This window comes from Chelonus insularis, unplaced genomic scaffold, assembly GCF_013357705.1.
Source record: "Chelonus insularis isolate UGA/USDA-ARS -01 unplaced genomic scaffold, ASM1335770v1 contig_29_pilon, whole genome shotgun sequence".
NCBI classification, from domain to species: domain Eukaryota; kingdom Metazoa; phylum Arthropoda; class Insecta; order Hymenoptera; family Braconidae; genus Chelonus; species Chelonus insularis.
Genome location: NW_023276476.1, coordinates 1 through 21,336, shown reverse-complemented (window position 1 = coordinate 21,336; position 21,336 = coordinate 1). Strand labels below are relative to the sequence as shown.

The following is a 21,336-nucleotide window of genomic DNA, read 5'->3' as shown; positions in this document are numbered from 1 at the left end:
TCAAAACATTTCCAAAAAATTCAATTTAAGTTTAATTTTCAATCTATCTTGAAAAATAATATCATTCAAGGAAATTCAATGTCTGTACAACTATTAAATTGGTTTAATAAATAGTAATATTTACAAATTATGATGCTAAAAGTTAACATTAAAAAAATACAATTTTAACTTAATTAATTTTTCTATCAATTTTTATCTACATCGTTTACATGGTGGAGGCAAACAATCAGAATCATCTTTAAATCTATATATCTCAATATAATTACATAAATTTTCCGCAGTAATAGGTGCTCTAATACTATGGCAAACAGACTGAGCAGTGGTGAAAGAATTGGGAAAAGATTTATCCGTCCTTTCACGCATAAACACCCAATGCCCATTTTCGAATGTACATTCAATTATTTTATTATGTAAATCTTTAATTGCTTTAGTAATTTTTATGTGATCAAATGGTTCTTTTAATCCTCCAACATATAAATGACCTATTTTTCTGGTTAGAATACCCATACCCGATTCAACGACTATTTTTAATTTAAAATCTACAGAATTTAATGGCTTCCATTTTAATACTTCTCCTGCAGTTCCAGGGATGTAGGGCTCCTTCGAAGGCTGGAAGATTAATCCGTCTAGTTGATGACCCAATTGTTTGGCGAATTTTGCACTCAACAAACTGTTGGCTTGTGTGATATCCCAAAAATGCTTTAGTCGGACAGAAAAAGGTTCTTGTTCTCGGCATATTATACCTTCATTTAATGCTCTATAACGGCTTCCCATTATTTCTCTTTCGATGATGGTATATCGATCGGGGAAGAATGATTTTTCAGATACATCGTTCCCGTCATACATGATTACATCATAAGCCAAGTACCTGGGATATTCGGTACTATTTACTTTATCAATGACCATTTCGCTATCCAATAAAGTATCTTTCAGAGATCTTGAAAGATCTCGAGGGTGTGGAAATTTTAATCCAGACACTTGAAAGACACTATTATTCCGATCAATGAAAAATACCTCATTGTCTGCTTGAATCAGCATCATATATCTAGTACCATCAGCTTTCCATGATACTCTATATGGTTTGATATGAAGTAGAACCATATTCTCCTGGACCATGGAGACTGGTTGAGAACCAGGGAAGCCCTTTTTATTCCATTGGCATATGTCTTGAACTCTTTTTTGAATTCTTGCAACTTTAGCTAAATCTTGTACAGGTACCACACTAGAAACTCCAGCCATGAAAACTGGATTTTTAACAATATGTTCCTTATGTCTTCGAGTATGTTTCCTACTTCCGAATTGGTCATGTTCTTCATAGTTTCCTCTGGAGTCAACGGATTCCAAACACCAATTTGGACGTGGTGGTGCAGGCGGTGCATAACTCTCATCATCATATCGTCTGTATAATTCTTTAATGTATTCTTCCTTGTAAATTCCAGGAGGTCTGATAGATGAGAATTCACTAACAGCAGCGTCCAAATTAAATAAATCACTTTCAACTAAGAAGCTTATCAAAAGAAACCCAGTTCTATTGAAACCATGGGTACAATGGACTCCAATAATCTCCAATGGATTTTGTGCAATGAAATTTTTGCGAATTTCAATAAAAACCTTGGTTTGTTTTATGGAGGGAGTTTCTCCATGACCTCGACATTGAAGTTTGAGGTAATGACAACCGTGGGTTTCGACGTCAGCTTTATTATAAAATCTGTCAGTATTTGTCAAATCTATTAGTAATCCCATTTTCAGTCTTTGACTCTTTAATGATGTAAACAACATATTCATAGAAAAAAGACATTCTTCAGAAACTTGACTATTATATTTTTCTGATAGTGGTGTTTTAAATGCAAGAAATTTATTGTTTATTAATTTTATACTTTTTCGAGGACAGTGTAACCATCGTGGAGGGATCATCCCTTTGCTATTTTCGGCACTCCAACTTGACATTGTTCGTTCACTTGACCTCAACTGTATAAATCAAACTTTTTCTATTACAAACACTTGCTTTCACTTTCAAATATTTGTTTTTACGTTTTGATTATGCAAATGTTGCATAAAATTGAAACTGCACTTGTATTTTTACAAAAAAAAACAGATCAAAAAACGTATGATGTGCACTGGTTGACATCTAAGTCTCAAGTAATATCAAACAGTTTTCGTTGCCTAGACTTCCAGTCTTGTGCGCCACCTGGTAGCGCATTAAATGCCTCTGGTGGCATAGCTACGAAACAATAAACTATCCGGCGGTAATGGCCCGTCGTGGATTTTTTTTTAAATCTGCATATAAATAAAAACGAGGCCTGTGTATTAATATTATTCATTATAAGAGGAACAGTGGGTAATTTATTATACAAACGTCAATTTGTTAAAAATATGCTGGTGTTTGTACGTTATAATAGTCAAATAACCTTATTTTTATGTAAGTTTTTATATGTATTTGAATGTTATTGTTAATAAGTGGAGTACTATTTACGTATTATTATATTCAGATTTAGTTGAGAATTATTTATTTAAATTAATAAATAATTCGATATTTTATAGTGTAAAACATTTTTTACAAATAGAAAAATTAGAAGCTGAAAAAAAATTATTTCATCTCCGAGAAATTTCTAACAAACCACTACCAGCTTATAGTAGGGTAGCAATAGGGTCCTATCGCCAGAATTATCATCAATTCTATCACCATCAATAGTTCTGAATAATGTTGAGGATCTAACAGCATTTACCGGAAAAGGAACAATAATTATTTTCAACGCAAAACAATCTGGCAAGAATAATAGGATTTGATCTATGTAAGGTACTAATTGCTGAGGTATATCAAGGTGAATGTGAAAAATCAGGTCCAAGTTGGACAAAACCAAATGTTAAAACAATGTTAAAGTTGCAATGTCATTTAGTTTTAAAACAAAATTACAATGTGAAAATTTAGTTATCAGATGGAGTAGAAACAGGAGGAATAGAGTTTATAAGTTGTTAGCTAGAGAAGCACAAGCTGAAGAAGACGAATGGACAAAGTTTCATCACGACGAATAAGCTGTTAAAAATAAACTCACTTTCGCAATACTTAATTCATCGTCAATAAAGTCAATGAACGATGTTAAAAATGTTTAAATTTTTTTTTTTTTTTTCATTATTGATTGAGTCAACGAATAATCAAATGCATTTAATTTATCACAATTTTTTTTTGAAGCGTAAAGTAATTAAAAAAAAAAATGCTTCTGGTGTTAGATAACTGATTATAGAGTAGAAAAGAAAACTTAAATTAAATTTATACGAAATTCGTTCGAAGATTGAAAAGGGTGTGTGATATAGAAATAATAGTAATTGTACTATTATATTTAATAGTTTTATTTGAAAAAATTTAAATGTACTATGTACATTAACTTAATGATGCTTTTTCGTTAAATGTTATTTTAAATAGCGTTTCTTTAAGTTAAATAAAATTTTTTTACAAAGAGTGTTTAAAAACTGGAATACATGTGTGACATTGAAATGATAGTAATTGTATCATAATATCTAAAAATGTAATGTATATATGTATTTATATGAATTGAATGTAATGCGTAATAGAATAGTCAAAGTCGTGTTTCAGATTGTTATTTGCTTTGTATTTTTACAAAAGGTAGCTATGCCACCAGAGGCATTTAATGCGCTACCAGGTGGCGCACAAGACTGGAAGTCTAGGCAACGAAAACTGTTTGATATTACTTGAGACTTAGATGTCAACCAGTGCACATCATACGTTTTTTGATCTGTTTTTTTTTTTGTAAAAATACAAGTGCAGTTTCAATTTTATGCAACATTTGCATAATCAAAACGTAAAAACAAATATTTGAAAGTGAAAGCAAGTGTTTGTAATAGAAAAAGTTTGATTTATACAGTTGAGGTCAAGTGAACGAACAATGTCAAGTTGGAGTGCCGAAAATAGCAAAGGGATGATCCCTCCACGATGGTTACACTGTCCTCGAAAAAGTATAAAATTAATAAACAATAAATTTCTTGCATTTAAAACACCACTATCAGAAAAATATAATAGTCAAGTTTCTGAAGAATGTCTTTTTTCTATGAATATGTTGTTTACATCATTAAAGAGTCAAAGACTGAAAATGGGATTACTAATAGATTTGACAAATACTGACAGATTTTATAATAAAGCTGACGTCGAAACCCACGGTTGTCATTACCTCAAACTTCAATGTCGAGGTCATGGAGAAACTCCCTCCATAAAACAAACCAAGGTTTTTATTGAAATTCGCAAAAATTTCATTGCACAAAATCCATTGGAGATTATTGGAGTCCATTGTACCCATGGTTTCAATAGAACTGGGTTTCTTTTGATAAGCTTCTTAGTTGAAAGTGATTTATTTAATTTGGACGCTGCTGTTAGTGAATTCTCATCTATCAGACCTCCTGGAATTTACAAGGAAGAATACATTAAAGAATTATACAGACGATATGATGATGAGAGTTATGCACCGCCTGCACCACCACGTCCAAATTGGTGTTTGGAATCCGTTGACTCCAGAGGAAACTATGAAGAACATGACCAATTCGGAAGTAGGAAACATACTCGAAGACATAAGGAACATATTGTTAAAAATCCAGTTTTCATGGCTGGAGTTTCTAGTGTGGTACCTGTACAAGATTTAGCTAAAGTTGCAAGAATTCAAAAAAGAGTTCAAGACATATGCCAATGGAATAAAAAGGGCTTCCCTGGTTCTCAACCAGTCTCCATGGTCCAGGAGAATATGGTTCTACTTCATATCAAACCATATAGAGTATCATGGAAAGCTGATGGTACTAGATATATGATGCTGATTCAAGCAGACAATGAGGTATTTTTCATTGATCGGAATAATAGTGTCTTTCAAGTGTCTGGATTAAAATTTCCACACCCTCGAGATCTTTCAAGATCTCTGAAAGATACTTTATTGGATAGCGAAATGGTCATTGATAAAGTAAATAGTACCGAATATCCCAGGTACTTGGCTTATGATGTAATCATGTATGACGGGAACGATGTATCTGAAAAATCATTCTTCCCCGATCGATATACCATCATCGAAAGAGAAATAATGGGAAGCCGTTATAGAGCATTAAATGAAGGTATAATATGCCGAGAACAAGAACCTTTTTCTGTCCGACTAAAGCATTTTTGGGATATCACACAAGCCAACAGTTTGTTGAGTGCAAAATTCGCCAAACAATTGGGTCATCAACTAGACGGATTAATCTTCCAGCCTTCGAAGGAGCCCTACATCCCTGGAACTGCAGGAGAAGTATTAAAATGGAAGCCATTAAATTCTGTAGATTTTAAATTAAAAATAGTCGTTGAATCGGGTATGGGTATTCTAACCAGAAAAATAGGTCATTTATATGTTGGAGGATTAAAAGAACCATTTGATCACATAAAAATTACTAAAGCAATTAAAGATTTACATAATAAAATAATTGAATGTACATTCGAAAATGGGCATTGGGTGTTTATGCGTGAAAGGACGGATAAATCTTTTCCCAATTCTTTCACCACTGCTCAGTCTGTTTGCCATAGTATTAGAGCACCTATTACTGCGGAAAATTTATGTAATTATATTGAGATATATAGATTTAAAGATGATTCTGATTGTTTGCCTCCACCATGTAAACGATGTAGATAAAAATTGATAGAAAAATTAATTAAGTTAAAATTGTATTTTTTTAATGTTAACTTTTAGCATCATAATTTGTAAATATTACTATTTATTAAACCAATTTAATAGTTGTACAGACATTGAATTTCCTTGAATGATATTATTTTTCAAGATAGATTGAAAATTAAACTTAAATTGAATTTTTTGGAAATGTTTTGAACGACTGGAAAGAATGTTTGATATGGAAATGCTAGTAATTGTACTATAATATTTAATAGTATCTTTTGAAAATCAATTTTATGTTATTGATTAATTAAAATGTACTATGTATATTAACTTAACAATTTATTTTTTGTTAAATATCATTTTTTAAAGCTAACTTAAATTTTTTACATAGAGTGTTTAAGGACTGGAATGCATGTGTGATATTGGAATGATAGTAATTGTATTATTATGTATGGAAATGTACTGTATATATGTATATTTATTCGTTTTAAATAAAATTTGTTATATTGACTCTTCCTATTTAATAAACAATTAACATTCTTCACTCAATAACGTTAATAATAGAATTTTAACTCTTAACTCAGGCTCAATAATATATCTAGACATAAGTTATTAGTTATGAAAAACAAATAAATTTAGAGAAAAAAATTCCTTCTGAAAATGTTTAAGAAATAAGTCTATTATCATTAGCTATCTTTAGTTATTAGAGATTATTAATAAAACAATTAAAAAATCTATGAATTCATACATTAACAACAAATATTGACAATTTGGACGCTCTTATGCTTTGGGAATTAATTAGCATTTTTTATTTGATGACATTTATTGATATTGCGGCACTTATCTGAAAAAGTAGGAGTTTAGCTCTGCTTTTTCTTATATTTTTCAGCCTAGGTGGGCATACTTTTGCCCTTTACAGCCACCATTACCTCTTGAACCTCTAAACGTGCAATAAAATTAAACTTAAAGAGAAAGTTAGTAGGAGTACTTGAGTTTTTATTATTAACGTTATCAATAACCAACTTCCCAGTGGACAATTTTGCGAATCCCGAATTTTGACATATCTCCACGTTTTAATGTCCCCAAAGTCGAATACGGTCGAATTTTTCTGGTCGATTATCTCGAGAACTAAAAATCATATCGGTGTGAGACCAATTGCATTCGACGCATAATTATGTAACTTAGAACTGATTAGATTTTCAGCAAAATCGGTCAAGCCATTTTTTTTTGTAGAACCAAAAAACTAGCAAAAATGGAAAACGACCTGAATTTTGCAATTTATAAATTATACCATTTTTTAAATAATATTCCAAAATCTTTAAAAAAATATAATTATTAAATGATTAGAATACTTGTATGAAAATATAATGACAACATTTTATAGAAAAAAAAAAAAATTTTAAAAAACAAAATCAGCAATGAACGAATTTCAAACTCGTGTCAGGATTGAGAAAACAGCATTGAAGACGCTATAATAGTCAATAATAATTGTTAATAATATGGAATTGTGTCCATAACAATTGAACATTGTTACTAAAAAATGATTATTGATCATGGTAATATTTAAATAATAAGTTTTAAATTGTTATAAACAGTAAAAATAGGGATCCATGCTACATATATATATATATATATATATATGAGTATTTTTAATGCATAATTTTTTCTTTTACTAAACGAATGTTACTAACCGTATGACATAAATGAAAACATACTTTTTTCGTTTATAACAATAAAATTTGTTATAAATAATGAAAAAAAGGATCTATGAGGTATATTTGAATTCTTCCGACGCGTCATGTTTTCTTTTACTAAAAAAAAAGTTATCAACCGTATAATATAAATAGAAACTCACTCTTTTTGTTTATAACAATTAAATCTGTTATAAAAAATTGGAAACGGGTTCTATTCGAGGTGTTTTTCCATTTTTTCCACTGGGAAGTTGGTCGTGTGGACCTTTCGGGTCGCACCCAGACCACTGCAGAGCACTGATATTTATGTTTCTGAAGTCATCTAAATCTGACTGGTGTGACAGATGTTTTAAAAATAATAAATGAACAAGCACACTGATCGAAATGTTGTATTGTTCAACAGGGCTCCAAAGCAAAATTAAAGCGACAACGATGAGCTAAACATTTTCAAGGTTTTTAGGATAACTCAGGTATAATATATTGTAAAATATTTGTATGTCGCCATCTAATGACTATTAGACTAACGACAGTTTGTTAGTTAACGACGATTGCTTGACGATTAGATTGTTTATAGCAACGAGAGGAGAGTTTGTTTATCTCCAGTTTTTGACTGTGACTTGAGTTGACCGCACGGATTCTTTCTTTTAATTAATTGCTGTCAATCATTAATAAACATTTTTATTTATTTACTAATTTTCCGAAGTTGTTATTGAGTCTTATTTTACAATATTATACATAGTAATCAGAGAAATATACATCAGATCCAGCATGCTAAACCGCCAAAAAAGGTACTATAGGCATTACACCTATAATTCATGCTGGTTCACACAGATAAACTGAAAAATAGACAACATAAAATGATACGTTTATAATCGTAAAAAGTCTTAATTCAATACAATGACTATATGATCCAATAAATTTAAATACAACATCATGTTGAATCATGAACAAATGATAATTGCATTCAAAGAACTCAGTAAAATGTTCACCCAAAAATTCTAACAAAAATTACACTTTGATAACTAGCTAAACATAAGAAATATAAAACGGATATGAATTCAAACAAGTTCTTTAATATCACTTGATGAAAGTATACAATTTATATATCAATTCTTCAAAATTGTATTGAAAATTTTAAGAAAGATCTGCAGAAGTCAAAAACTTATAAATCAATTATGTTTTAAATTATGTCATTTTTAGAGATGCAAGCATGACCGAATTGTTCATTTATGATCGTCATGTCATGGTCATAAGACTATCAGCTGACCATCACTGGAATGACCGATCACCGGGTTAGTCGTGACATCTAACGGATAATTGTATGACACTCTGGTAGCCTCCATCCATTTTATCGACAATTATTTATATTTTGAATTGTAACGTAACATAACGCAAGGTATGTAAATAAAATAATATTAGAGATTTAATATGATCTTGAGAATATATAGCTGCTGATATAAGTGTATGTGTTCTCACTTACCTTTATGTGGCTCGTGGAAACTCAGTTCAGCAAGAAAATTACGAAGCAGAGGTGCATACAAAGTGAAGTAAATCATACGTATATCGTAAAGAACTTTATTACAAAGATAAACTTCAGATTACACGTATGGGATTATCTCCCCGCGTCCTAAAACGAGCTAGCGTGTTATTATGATGCCTATAGAGTTGAGTAATTAATGTACCTTATGATTATGATCCGGGTACAGGACGGAAAAGTAACAATTGGTAATTAACAAATGTAATAATCAAAGTAATTAATTGAGCAATAATTTACAATGACAGGAGAAGAATTTACGCTACAATTTACAATTATGTCAACCCACTTATTCCACTCACTCCGCTATTGCAGCGCCGCTTTAGCCGCATCATGATGTCGTCTATAGTTTGACCTTTGAAGGTTACGTGGAACCCTGCATTATCGGTGGCTGGTGTGGTTGGCATTTTCCCAACGGGAGAATCCAGGCGAGTCGGAGCTCGATGACCTTCGTTTCTACAAGGGCAGAGGGGAGCCTCACAAACAGTTCTGTACATAATGTGTCTCAGACATACGTCTGGGTGAGTCTATATAATCTAAAAAATTTGACCTTGAAAAGGTCACAGATTTATTCTATGAACATAGTATAGTGTTTTGATCTTCAATCGTACTCGATCATGCGCAAAAGGCGCTTTTAAATAGCTGATCTTATTATTCTATAGAATGACCTTGAGTTCAATGCTCCAGAAGGGAAGCAACAAGTGAACTTATTTTATCGAGTACTGGTCGTAGTTGTTTTTACTTAGGAGTGTACATATTAATGTTTAGAATTTTTAAATTTATAGACTGTACTGTTTGTGGAGTAATTATCTCTGTGACTTTGGGTGAAATCTTCATCATCCCATGATATATAGTACTAAAATTTATTTTGCATGTTATGTAGTATTTTGACTGGACAATCCAGAAGGGATGTCCCAAAAGTCAGTGACATAATATATATTTTTATTTAACAGAAAATGCATCAATTTTAAACGAATGTGAGAACGCTTTTTTTCAGGGAATGAAGGTACACAAGGGAGATAAAAGTAATCTCTCATAGACATACATATAATGAATCAAGGAACATTTATATATTAAATTGACGTACAAGGTATCAAAAAGATCTTAAATCTTAGTTAGTTAATTAAGTTAGACAAATCTCTCATATGAATGTAAAAAAATACAGTCTTAGACTACTACAATACTGATTCTCCACAGACAGACATTTAGTTCGACAAGTTTCAATACTGTACTCAAGCTAAGCTTATGGCAGTCTTTGGAATGTTCTTAAATTAATATAGATAGTTTAAATTTTAATTATAACAAAGAATTATGATAACTAGAGTCTTTTTATGTCACATAGTTTTGGCTTCAATAGTAATCTTCGTATTAGTATTTTGGTTCTTCTTCGTAGTAAGTCAGCACATGAACCGAGAGTCGTGGATGCATAGCATTCAATAGTGGTAGTTCCGGGTTGTCCTTGAGATTTTCTCTTCGGTCTTTTGGTCTCTCTTGAGATGTACTAGAGGAATTAGTCTTAATTTAAGTAGTACATCGGAGTACTCTGGCGATGCTGTTGGTGGTAGAGGACTTGGAGGTTGGTTTCCATGGACATGAGAGGCATCTATGCTTAGTGGTGGTGTAGATACTTTGTCCAAAAAGTCCTCGAGGTCAACTAGTGGTGTTTAACTGGGCACTACTATAGGTGTCACCCTTGGTGGTTCCTGTATTGGTGGTGGTAACGAAGTGATTGTGACATGTAAGGACACTGGTACCGGTGGTCCCATTGATGAAACAAGTGCATCTCGGATCGATGCGAAGATGTTAACAAGTTGATCTGAAGATGACATTTTCAATCTGTAACATACTGGCTATGCTTTGTGTGTGCGAAACTTCAAGTCGTTGATATGATAAGTCCTCAGCTTTTTACTATGCTTTGAAATCAGAGTTACTACAGTAGGAGAAATTAAAGACTCTACTATTGCTGGCGCTATATATTTACGCGCTAGTTTAGAAGAGAAGTGCTCGGGAGCTTTACTCAATTGTCGCAACTCGTTCAGACGGTCTATTCTAAGCTTAAGATAATCTATATTGGTGAGCTGATCATATTTCACCGTTACTTTATCCTTAAGATTACGAGGACTTCTGCCAAACATTAGGAAGTATGGAGTGCATTTAGTCACCGAGTTGTATGCAGTGTTATATGCATACTCTAACTCACGCAGATTCTCATCCCAAGTGCGATGATCATAGTTGGACAGATAGTTAGAAATCATCGTATTCGATATGCCTTTTTGAAGTAGAAAATGGACCAATTGAGTTAATAGAAAAAATCGACCATGGAACAAGCATGGGTTGATGACCTTAATGTGAGGTCGCCTTCAATTGATTATATTTATTCATGAAACATACTTCACATGGGATTACGTAATCACGAACCATACGAGACATGTTAGGAAAGAAATACTGTGACTTTACTCTAGCATATGTTTTGTCAACGCCCAGGTGGCCTGAAGTCACCTCATTATGGGCTTGATGAAGAATGTTAACTATAGTTTTGTACTCTGGAGGATTCTCTTTTCAATAATTATCTGAGACTGTGGTTTTAAGATCGAAGGTATAGAAATGCGCTATTTCGAGAGGCAAGGTCACTAAAGATGGGTTGAAGGAATACTCAGGCATTTTTTCATATACCTTTGGAGGATTAATAGGATCGGGTTGGAAGTTTTCTTAAAAAACACGAGATAAGGCATCGAGAGCTTCGTTACGAGTGCCACGACAATGAACAAATCTAAAGTTGAAGGTTGACGAAAGGACTGCCCATCTGGACAGACGACTTTTGAGATCTGATGCAGTTGTGAGATGAGTTAAGGCGGAGTGATCGGTGTAGACCGTCACAGGACTGCCTTCAATGAAATGGCGCAGTTTAGTAACCACCCATATGACAGCTAGGCACTCTTTATCAGAAGTATGATAGTTTCGCTCTGCTTGTGAGAATTGTCTCGAAATGCAGCAATTTAGACATTCCCTATCCTCTTTTTCATCATATTGGACTAAGATCGCGCCTATTCCCACGTCACTAGCGTCAGTATAAGGGCGAAACGGCAACGATGAATCTGCCGGATACAAGGTGGGGGCATTAGTCAACGCCTTCTTTGTTGCAACAAACGCCTTTTGTACTTCCGCAGTCCAATTCCAATTAACTTTTGTTCTGAAGAATTCTAAGTATATTAGGAAGTAAATAACCAAACTCAAATGTCCGAGCGTTTCAGCTGCCGTAACCAATACGAAGTTGCCGAGATCCATCCTGTTTAGCTACCAGGAAAGATTCACTACACCAGATGCTATGTGTCCTCGTGATATAGCCGAGTTGTAGACAAAATTAAGTACCCAGAGTTAGTTAGGTACCGGGGGGTCTGGTTCGGCAGAGATCTTAACATTCCTACACATATTTATAAACGACAGGCACAAGCGGAAAAGCTATTTCACAAGATGAGACGCCTTTCGCGAATGCATTGGGGACTTAATTACCACACTTGTCTAACTATATATAGGGGGTGCTTCCTGCCGGTGATTGCTTATGCGTCCCCAGCCTGGAGCGATTTATGTAACGCTAAAGATTGGCTGACCCTTGCGGTCGCGCACGCTCGCGCATTTACCCCGAGAGACGGCCTCTGCGTGGCGATAGGCGTCCCGCCTATACGCATAGCGATCGGTGATCTCAATGCGCGATATACACTTCGTACCGACGAAGCAGTTACGTAAAACAATGTTAGGATTTCTCTGAGTGACAATACGTCAGAAGAATCGTTGACGCTGATGATAAACCTCAGGTTACAAACACTTAAAATATGGCAGGAAGAATGGGATGCGTCCGAGACGGGTCGCAAAACATGCTAATTCTTCCTAAACATAGCAGATAGGCTTGATAATAATTGGATATGCAGATGAACAACCTGATGACGCCAATATTCACAGGACATGGCATATTTCGTGCACAATATGCCACCGAAACAGACCCAACCTGCCCTAATTGCAATAGGGGAGACGACGACACAGTGGAGCACTTCCTGTTGCACTGTCCCGCATATAGAGACAAACGTAATGATCTCATAACGGTCATACGTTCGGAAACGAACGTTGACCTCAGCCTAACGTGGCCTGAAATAGCGCCAAAATTCGTCAAAACAAAGGACACATGTAAAGCCCTCGAACAATTTGTCAAGGCGTGCGCGGAAAAGAAATTGTTCGAGGAGATCAAAAGAATCCGCGAGGGGGTGAGAGAAAAGAGGAGGATAGTGCGAACGGGAGCAGCAATGCCCAACACACAGAATCCTCCGCCCCGTAGAAGTAGTAGGTCATTACCAGCGCCGTAAAACATAGCTCGTAAACTTTATTGATCCACACCTGGGTATGGTCGGAGCACCTAGGCACCGGTTGCAGGTCTGCAACCTTCGCAGAACACCTGTAACCTGTGGATCAAACGGATAGGAATTTTATTCTCCATTTCACTTTACTTTACTTAATAATCTCCAATAATAATAAAACCTTTATATATTTCAGAAAACACCTAATACTAAACATTTTTTTCAGCTGTCGATAATGTAATGGTGCTCCCCTCACACCATAAACAACTGTGGCCGCCGACCAAAGCGGATAATACTGGTACTACGGGAGACCGAAATCCAAGCCCGCATCCAGGGCTGCAAAGTCGAAAAACGACATGTAGGAACCGGTTGCTTTCGGTCAATTGAGGTTGAACTCGTAGTGGTATGTCGCAAGGCCTTGGGCTAGATGCATGTATCCTCGTGCCTTTTTAAAGACGCGAAAATATTACGTTCCAAGTTACGCACTCACAAGAAGTAGAGCCATTCCCAGAGTTATGCCCTATAAGGCGAGGTACTCAAATAAAATGTCCTTTTCAGGATAGGGAAACAAGGATTTGGAGCTGTTGCAACACCATCTTCAGAGCATCCTGGGTGAGCTGACCTTCATACTTAACAGTAAAGGGCATTGGGTGAAGCCGCGGGAAAAATTATTATTGTAAATTATTTGTAACTCTTCGTCGTCATTCCGGCCTGTACCCGGGCGTCATTACTTCAGTCTTTTCTCCATAACGTGGAGGTTATATTGTACAGTTTAGAGCCGCTTAAGGTCACGGAGGATAATCCCGCGCAATCTTTTGTCAATAAATAAGTCAATATTAACCAGTTGTGTTGGATGCAGTAATCATGGGTTTTCCCCTCTAGATTAAGTTGCATGTACTTCCAGAGTCCCAAGGATGCTGGAGGAGAAGATGTCTCTTACACTACGATTAATCCTTTTTTCACGATTGCGATCAAACTCTTACGTCGTATTGATAACGTTGCCGAAGTCCACTCAAAGACATTGTTATTCACATCATATTCGCATTAATTCGCTTCGTCTTATTCTCATCGAATCTCATCTCCAGAAGTAGATTAAAGTAAGTGACAACGAGTACACATAGTACAGCACCAGTTAGAGTATAGGTAAAATTAAGTGACAGAGACCCCAGAGTCCGAGTACTCTGGTAAAACAACTTCATCGCGATCTCCGAAGATTTAAAATCATCATTTTTAAATCATAGTCTGACGCAAACTGCCATTTCCCCGCTAAAATATCTCAGTATATTGATATGGATTTTTATTATATTTATATATCAAAATGTTCACAATTTCGTTAAACTTATTCGACCCTCTCTAAAACTGAAAAAGTAAAAATAATGAAATACACTGCAAAATCAATGAATATTCATTGATTTTGCAGTGTATTTCATTATTTTTACAGCGAGTTTCCACACTATTCTGAGTCATCAGCTAAATTATTAAGAATAGCATTAACTCTGTCCCTGAGATAATTTATTATACAATTAGATATTGACTGTTATAACTATTCGTGTTTATAAAATTTAATGAGATATTTTATACTGGTGATTTTTAACTGCGCTCAAGATCTGTACTTAATCCCAATTATTAAACTAGAGTCACGTATTTTTTTGTTACAATAAAATAAATGTAATTCTGTTTAGTTCTATGAAATACACTTCTAAGTGTAGTTAAACAATAATAATAATACAATAAATAAAGAAATAATAATAAATTTAAATTTTGGATTTGTCCTGATTTACCGGATGTTAAAATTGTAAAATACAATATAAAGCTAAATATAAATATATTATTTGTACACATAAGTGCATGAGGTAAAACAGGTTTCTTCGATAAATGGTTAAATATTTACTACAAAATTTTAATGTATGAATCATTGATAATTGAAACTGACAAAAAATAATGAATCATTAGGAGTTTCGTATTATTTTAACAATTTTAAACTAAGCTTGTTAACAACATAAAAACAATAGTTACTTCAAAAGTCATAAGCCTTAATGTATGTATTACGAGGAAAAGTAATTAAACTAGTCTTGAATTTTCGTCTGGAAGTGAGACTCTATAATTTCCCTATGTCGCCATTATAACTCTTTCGGTAGTTTGATTATACATGTGCGTCTCATCTGTTAAATGTTCTCGTCTATCTTAGGTAACCACCCAATACCCAACCAGGGGTTACCTGGTTTTGAGATTCAAGCTAGAGTTGATCCTAATTTTATGGCTCATCTGTTTGACAAAGAAAATGGTAGAATTTCTAACATAAACAATATTTCAAACAGATTGTACTTTCGTGGAAATGATTTAAGAATTTTCCCACTTACCATGAAATTGAATTCTTGTCACAAATATTTTGGTAACACCCTTAAAATCAATTACAATGAACGTAAGGTTCAAAAGCTCAGATGATTCTAATCCATATTAATTTTTAATGAGTTAACTTGTTAGTCATGTACTGAATAATGATTTGAGTTAATGTATTTTTTTAAATATGCAATTGATAGAATGTGTGGTATTATTGAAAAACTATCGAGTGTGCAAAAAAATCATACAACAACGACAAGCTAGAGAAACTGAAATTTGTCCAGTACGGAGAGAACTATATTCCCAATGTTTTGATGAATTATCCTTTTAAGGTAGTACGTATACGAAAGCAATATTTTAAGAAATTTCCAAATTTTGGAATATAATTAAATAAATTCATAATGCACATACTGTTACGATTAAAAGACGATTTATCTAATCAAACGCGAGATAATTACAATTAAAAATGACATTTTTTGTACATGTAGCATAGGAGAAGCGTGGGAAAATGACAAATTTTTTTGTTTTTTTCTTTGAAGGGCTTTCACCATCTTGATGAAAAACTAATAGTTGTTAAAATAGTATATCCGGAATAAGTAGAGAAAAAAACAGAAATTATTCACCTCGTAATTCAGACAAACGATTGAACTAAACAAAATATTTCGACGGTTAATTTTAGTGGAGGGGATAGAAGAGCAATCGTAAGAAATTGAAGCAGCAACGTTGTATAGAGTCAGATGGTGGTGCAGTAGTTGAGGCCACTAATATATGAGAAATTCTGAAAAAAACCTTAATTTTTATTTAATAACAATCATCTACATAAATTCAAATAAACGAATAAGTCTTATAAAACACTTTATTGATTTATAATCGATCATAACATTAAATATAGAATATATTAAACGATATATTTATAAAGAAGTATTAAACGAAACATTAAGAACAAATAACATATACTTATTAAAATATTTACTAATAATGAACTATTTTTTATAAAATATAGAAGAGAAATATATTAATGAGGAACATATATCACTGATTTTCTTCAAAAAAATTAATTAATTTATCAAGTACTCGTTGATCTTGAGTTACTCTTGGCTTTTTATCCCTCCCAGGATTTTTAACGAATTATATTAATTCTTCTGCTTCGTTATTTTCATATGTAGTTATTAAGTCTTTATATTCGAGCAGATATGTAGGGGGGTTCTGGCGTATCCTACCTTACTGACAGTGCCGGTAATTTACCACCCAAGCCGGCAACTTACCGACTGTGGGCGTAGTTGCCGATTTTCCTGCTAGATGGCGCTGTACCGATTTGCAGTCGGTAATTGTTACCGATCTAGGCCGCGCTGCTGTTGTGGCGGGAAAATAATTCAAATTAAAATTTTTGAAAATTCTAAATTTGAATTTTGAAAAATTTTGTTGGTAATTTTTACCAATCTAGTGTCGGTAACTGTTATCGATCTTCTCCACCAGGTTGCGCTGTTGTAATGACGCGCGAAAATGTGAATTTTAAAAAGTTCAAAATTTTTATGATGCTAATGTTTAATTTAAATATTCTAAAAGTATATTTTACTTAACTTATATATTTTTATTCTATTATTGAATTATTCTTGATACTTTTATTTTTAGTAAATTAATTTAATGCATAAATCTTACTTTACAGGAAAGGTTGAGTTGTGAAAATTAGATTTTTTATTGCAATTAAACAAATTTTATTACATAATTGACAAAAACATATAATAAAATGAATTTTTTTACATTAATTCCTTCAAATATCCACTTCCTGCCTATTCAGTGTCGTGTATTATGGGATCCTGATGGGTGTTGACTTCATTTGTTTCAATAAATTTGAAATTATTCCAATTTCCACCAATGTATTGAAGTGATAAGTTATTTTTCTTTATAAAGTCGATCAAGGTGTTATATCCAGTGTCGTCTTGTAATGCTTCAGTTGATCTTTTTGGCAGAAAAACTATGAAGTCGTCATCCAGTGTGGCAATGACTGCGTCACCATGTCTTGATTTCACTCTTTTCAATCCTGTCACTTGATATTTTCGTGTAGTTCCTAATTCTGACATTTTTTTCTTCGGTTTTGAGTATTATTCGCAATACTGTTGATGTAATCGATTTTTGTATTTTATTTCACTCAACAATGTATTAAACTTGACAACGTAATTATTACTTTATTTTCTCTCAATAGTGCACAGCTAAGTGTGGATTCGATGATTTTTGTAGCAGAACTGATTTCAAAATGTCTCGTCTGTTTAATATAATCTACACTCTATCGGTAAATCTTCGGTTCTTAGAAAGTTTAACCGTTATATTCAGTTTGTTCTGACTTCGAGTCGGCCGGACGAGCAAACAAAAAACTAGTGAACTGTAATAATTAAGAGCAGAATAACGAAACAGGTTGGATGCTAGAAGGTTGCTTAAAACGAAATAGTTTATTAACACCAAAACTGTATGGTTTTTTCACTTTTATTAACAATTAACAATAAATAGTACGAGAGAGAGAACTAATCACTAAGGTTCATTGAGTTGTCCGTAATTCAACTATTTTTTCACTTGAAGATTGTTTGCTAGTTAATGTTTCACCAAAAAAAACCGTCTCAAAACAGTGAATAGCAACATTCACGGTATACACCAGAGTTGTTCGGGTGTGCGATGTATATGTGAATGTCCGTGAGGCTCTATGGCGTCGACGCCAGTTCAGCTTCGCGCCCAAAGACACTACAACTGACTTTACTGGACCACTGGCACTGATGAGAGTAATTATGATGATTCACTTTTGTTCGTGAGAGTTGTCTGAGTCTACTTGACTGTATTTGGTACTACCAAAGGTGAGCTGACTGCACAAAACCGCGATTTGACTGCGACAAATTACACAGAGATGACCGCGTGATTTGCCTGGAGCTAACTGACGCCACAAGTGCTCGACCGCATGCTTGTTGGCGTCACTAGGGCCGTAGAGTTGCCTTCTGGGCCATGAGGGAAATACTTCCCGATGATTGGTCCAGTGAGTTGACTGACGCGCCGGTGGACAAGTCCGGCATTGACAATTTTCAAATATTCTGAGACTTGCTGACTTGGGGCCCTCCAAGTCAGAACACAGTTCTTAGAATTTCTTTTGTTAGTTTCATAAGAACGGCGTCTATGTCAATGACATCATATATTTTTCGTATGACGTACATTTCCATGTAAGTGACGTCATAAAAACTTTTTCCCGCCGTATATGACGTTTTATTTTTAATATAATAAGCGAAGTATTCACATTGATTTTAATATCGTGCAGTGAAAAAGAAACAATAAATCGATTACATAAATAACATTGCAAATATAACTAAAAACCTGTAAAGAAATTGGCTGACTTACAAGTAGAGCATAGATACAGAGTGACTGGTCTGAAAAGAGTTAATACAAATCATGGTGATGCATTAACTGCAACAATCGACGACAAGTTCTTTGTTCATTTACCATCAAGATTGTCAAATGCTTTGAGAGAAGATAATATTACTTTCAACAATTTACTTGATTACGTCAAAGAAGATAATTTGGAACTCATATTCTTCGGTGGCAAATGGAATAGCTGCAAATTTGAACCTCGAGGGAAAGAAATTGATCAGGAGAAAGGAGAAAAGAAGGTAATTTATCCATTAATTAATAATCAAGTAAAAAATAACAGATAGAAAAAAATCTATTGAATTTTCGAGACAATTATTTTCATGGAAATGACGTCATTAACTTTTCTCCCACTTTTTTTGGTAGAAGGGGTGAAAAACGGTAGTGGGGAGCTCAAAAGCATCAGAGCCATTGAGGGACTCTTTTCTCAGTTCAAAATTAGTCTTGCAGAGAGAACGAGTGATCACCATGGATCTCGTTATTGATATAAAAGGCTATCGTTTTTCTAACGGAAAAGTGATTGTGAAAGAGTTGGCTTCATGTAAATGGCTAGGATTGGAAGAAATTTGTGAATATCATTTTTTATTTAAACCACCATGTGATTACAGTGAATTATCTATTGATGAAGAATGGGACGTTGATGTTGGTAAAAAATATTATCATGGACTTTCATGGGAAATTGGTGATACACCATATGAAACACTGGACAAGTACTTCAAAGAGACATTGAACAACGTACGTTATATTTTTGTACGAGATTATGAAGTGCAATATTTCCTGGAATCATTGATAAAAACAGATATTCCGATTATTAACTTGGAAAGAGAGAATTTTGCAATTTATGATGTTACTGGATTCATGTGTCCACATCGTGGCCAACACAACAAAGGAATAGTGAATAAAGGAATAAATATAGCACTTCCACGTCTATACTTCCATCGATACAAATGTGCACTTACAAATATAAAGAAACTGAACCAATGGGTTTTTTGAGAATATTTCGATTCTTGATGATGATATCAGACCAATCAGAATTTATCGAGTAACCAAAAATTTACTTAAGTTGAATCCAACAGATTTAAAACTTTTAACGAAAGAATTCATCATTGAAGAGGCTGCAAATAATATTGACACTGCATGGGAAAAACTGCCTAATGAATGGAAATCAGATGAGGATTTTAAAATGTATCGACGATGTTACAATCATTATCCACCAAAAGACGACCAAAATGATGGCTCTATACCATTGTTAAGGATTGTAAAATGTGTAATGAAGAATAAAATGTTTTGTAAAATGTGTTATAAAAATAAAAACAATTTTTTCTTACATAATTTATTTTGTTTTATTTATACAATCAATTTTTCTCAATAATACAGGATTAATTATAATATTAGCTGCTTCTTCCCAACATCCTTGTCTGGCTGCTCTGTAAACATAAGTCCATGCATGCATTATGTGTATTTTCGGTTGAAGATTAAATTGAACAGATTTTTGTTCCATTATAATAATTTTCTTAATTGTCCACTCAAAGGTTTGTATTCAACAATTCGATCATGAATGATTAAACAATATGCTGATGTATTATCGGGTATCGGTTTTGTAGATTCAAATTCGATTCGCACATCGACAGGTCCAGATTTTAATGATTCATTTTGTTTTGAACAATCGATGACAATTAAAGGTGCTTTTCCGATAAATTGTTCTTTTGTGAGAAGAGGTTCTGGATCTTTACCATAATATGATTCTTGGAAATTTTTGTACATATCATATAATAATGCATATTGATTGTGAGCTATGTCAAGATTCAAGTTGCCATATGGATAACATTGTGAATTGAGAAAAAGTTCTACGTCTCTCAAATTACAATGATCGAATTGACTGGAATCTTTTCTTACATCATTTTTTCGTGCTGTTTGAAATGCCAATATAACATATCTCGGTTTCTCCAATTGTGTTGATGTTTTCACCATCCAGACGTTTTTCGTTGTTCTCGGTAACAATGGATATTCATAAGTTTCCCATGATCGAAAACTCACTGTTATCGGCGGATCCTTGGCAATATAATTTAATAATTGTATTTTTCTTGGATCCGATACTGTGATGTAAGGAATCATCCATTCAATTTTCGTCAATGTAATTTTTTCATCTGTACTAGCTGCAGCTTGTACTATTGCATTTAGATCGGTGTTTGAACGTGTTAAAACAAGTTCATGCCTAGCATTGACAATAATGCGATGATAATCTTCAGCAAATCCCAATAACATATTCAATGGCAACAAAATGTCAAAGTATCCTTTATTATCCATAAGCTTTTCATCATTGACAATCCAATCTGTATTATCTAAATAATTTAATTGACTTGGATGAAGTGATTTGGTTGAACGCC

The 21,336-nt window shown here is 33.6% G+C and overlaps 3 protein-coding genes and 1 long non-coding RNA gene across 4 annotated transcripts; 2 read left to right on the top strand and 2 right to left on the bottom strand.

Annotated features, from left to right (window-relative positions):
• Nucleotides 1-192: 192 nt before the first annotated feature.
• LOC118065311 (mRNA-capping enzyme-like) lies at nucleotides 193-1,947 on the bottom strand. The gene has a single exon (XM_035080510.1). The coding sequence runs from the start codon at nucleotides 1,945-1,947 to the stop codon at nucleotides 193-195; it is 1,755 nt and encodes a 584-aa protein (XP_034936401.1).
• Nucleotides 1,948-3,902: 1,955 nt separating this feature from the next.
• On the top strand, nucleotides 3,903-5,657 carry LOC118065313 (mRNA-capping enzyme-like). The gene has a single exon (XM_035080511.1). It carries the CDS (start codon nucleotides 3,903-3,905, stop codon nucleotides 5,655-5,657), a length of 1,755 nt encoding a protein of 584 aa, XP_034936402.1.
• A 3,520-nt stretch (nucleotides 5,658-9,177) lies between these two features.
• LOC118065314 (uncharacterized) lies at nucleotides 9,178-14,020 on the top strand. Its single transcript, XR_004690158.1, has 3 exons — nucleotides 9,178-9,382; nucleotides 13,434-13,610; nucleotides 13,766-14,020. It is a non-coding gene; the product is annotated as an uncharacterized lncRNA (long non-coding RNA).
• A 6,429-nt stretch (nucleotides 14,021-20,449) lies between these two features.
• On the bottom strand, nucleotides 20,450-21,291 carry LOC118065315 (uncharacterized; the record flags this gene model as incomplete). The annotated part of the gene is made up of 1 exon (XM_035080512.1): nucleotides 20,450-21,291. A coding segment is annotated over one exon (842 nt), but the record flags the coding sequence as incomplete, so codon positions are not given.
• Nucleotides 21,292-21,336: the final 45 nt, after the last annotated feature.

Bases quoted from the DNA above. Each gene is read 5' to 3' on its own strand.
- LOC118065313 (XM_035080511.1), top strand. From the start codon at position 3,903: ATGTCAAGTTGGAGTGCCGAAAATAGCAAAGGGATGATCCCTCCACGA.
- LOC118065311 (XM_035080510.1), bottom strand. From the start codon at position 1,947: ATGTCAAGTTGGAGTGCCGAAAATAGCAAAGGGATGATCCCTCCACGA.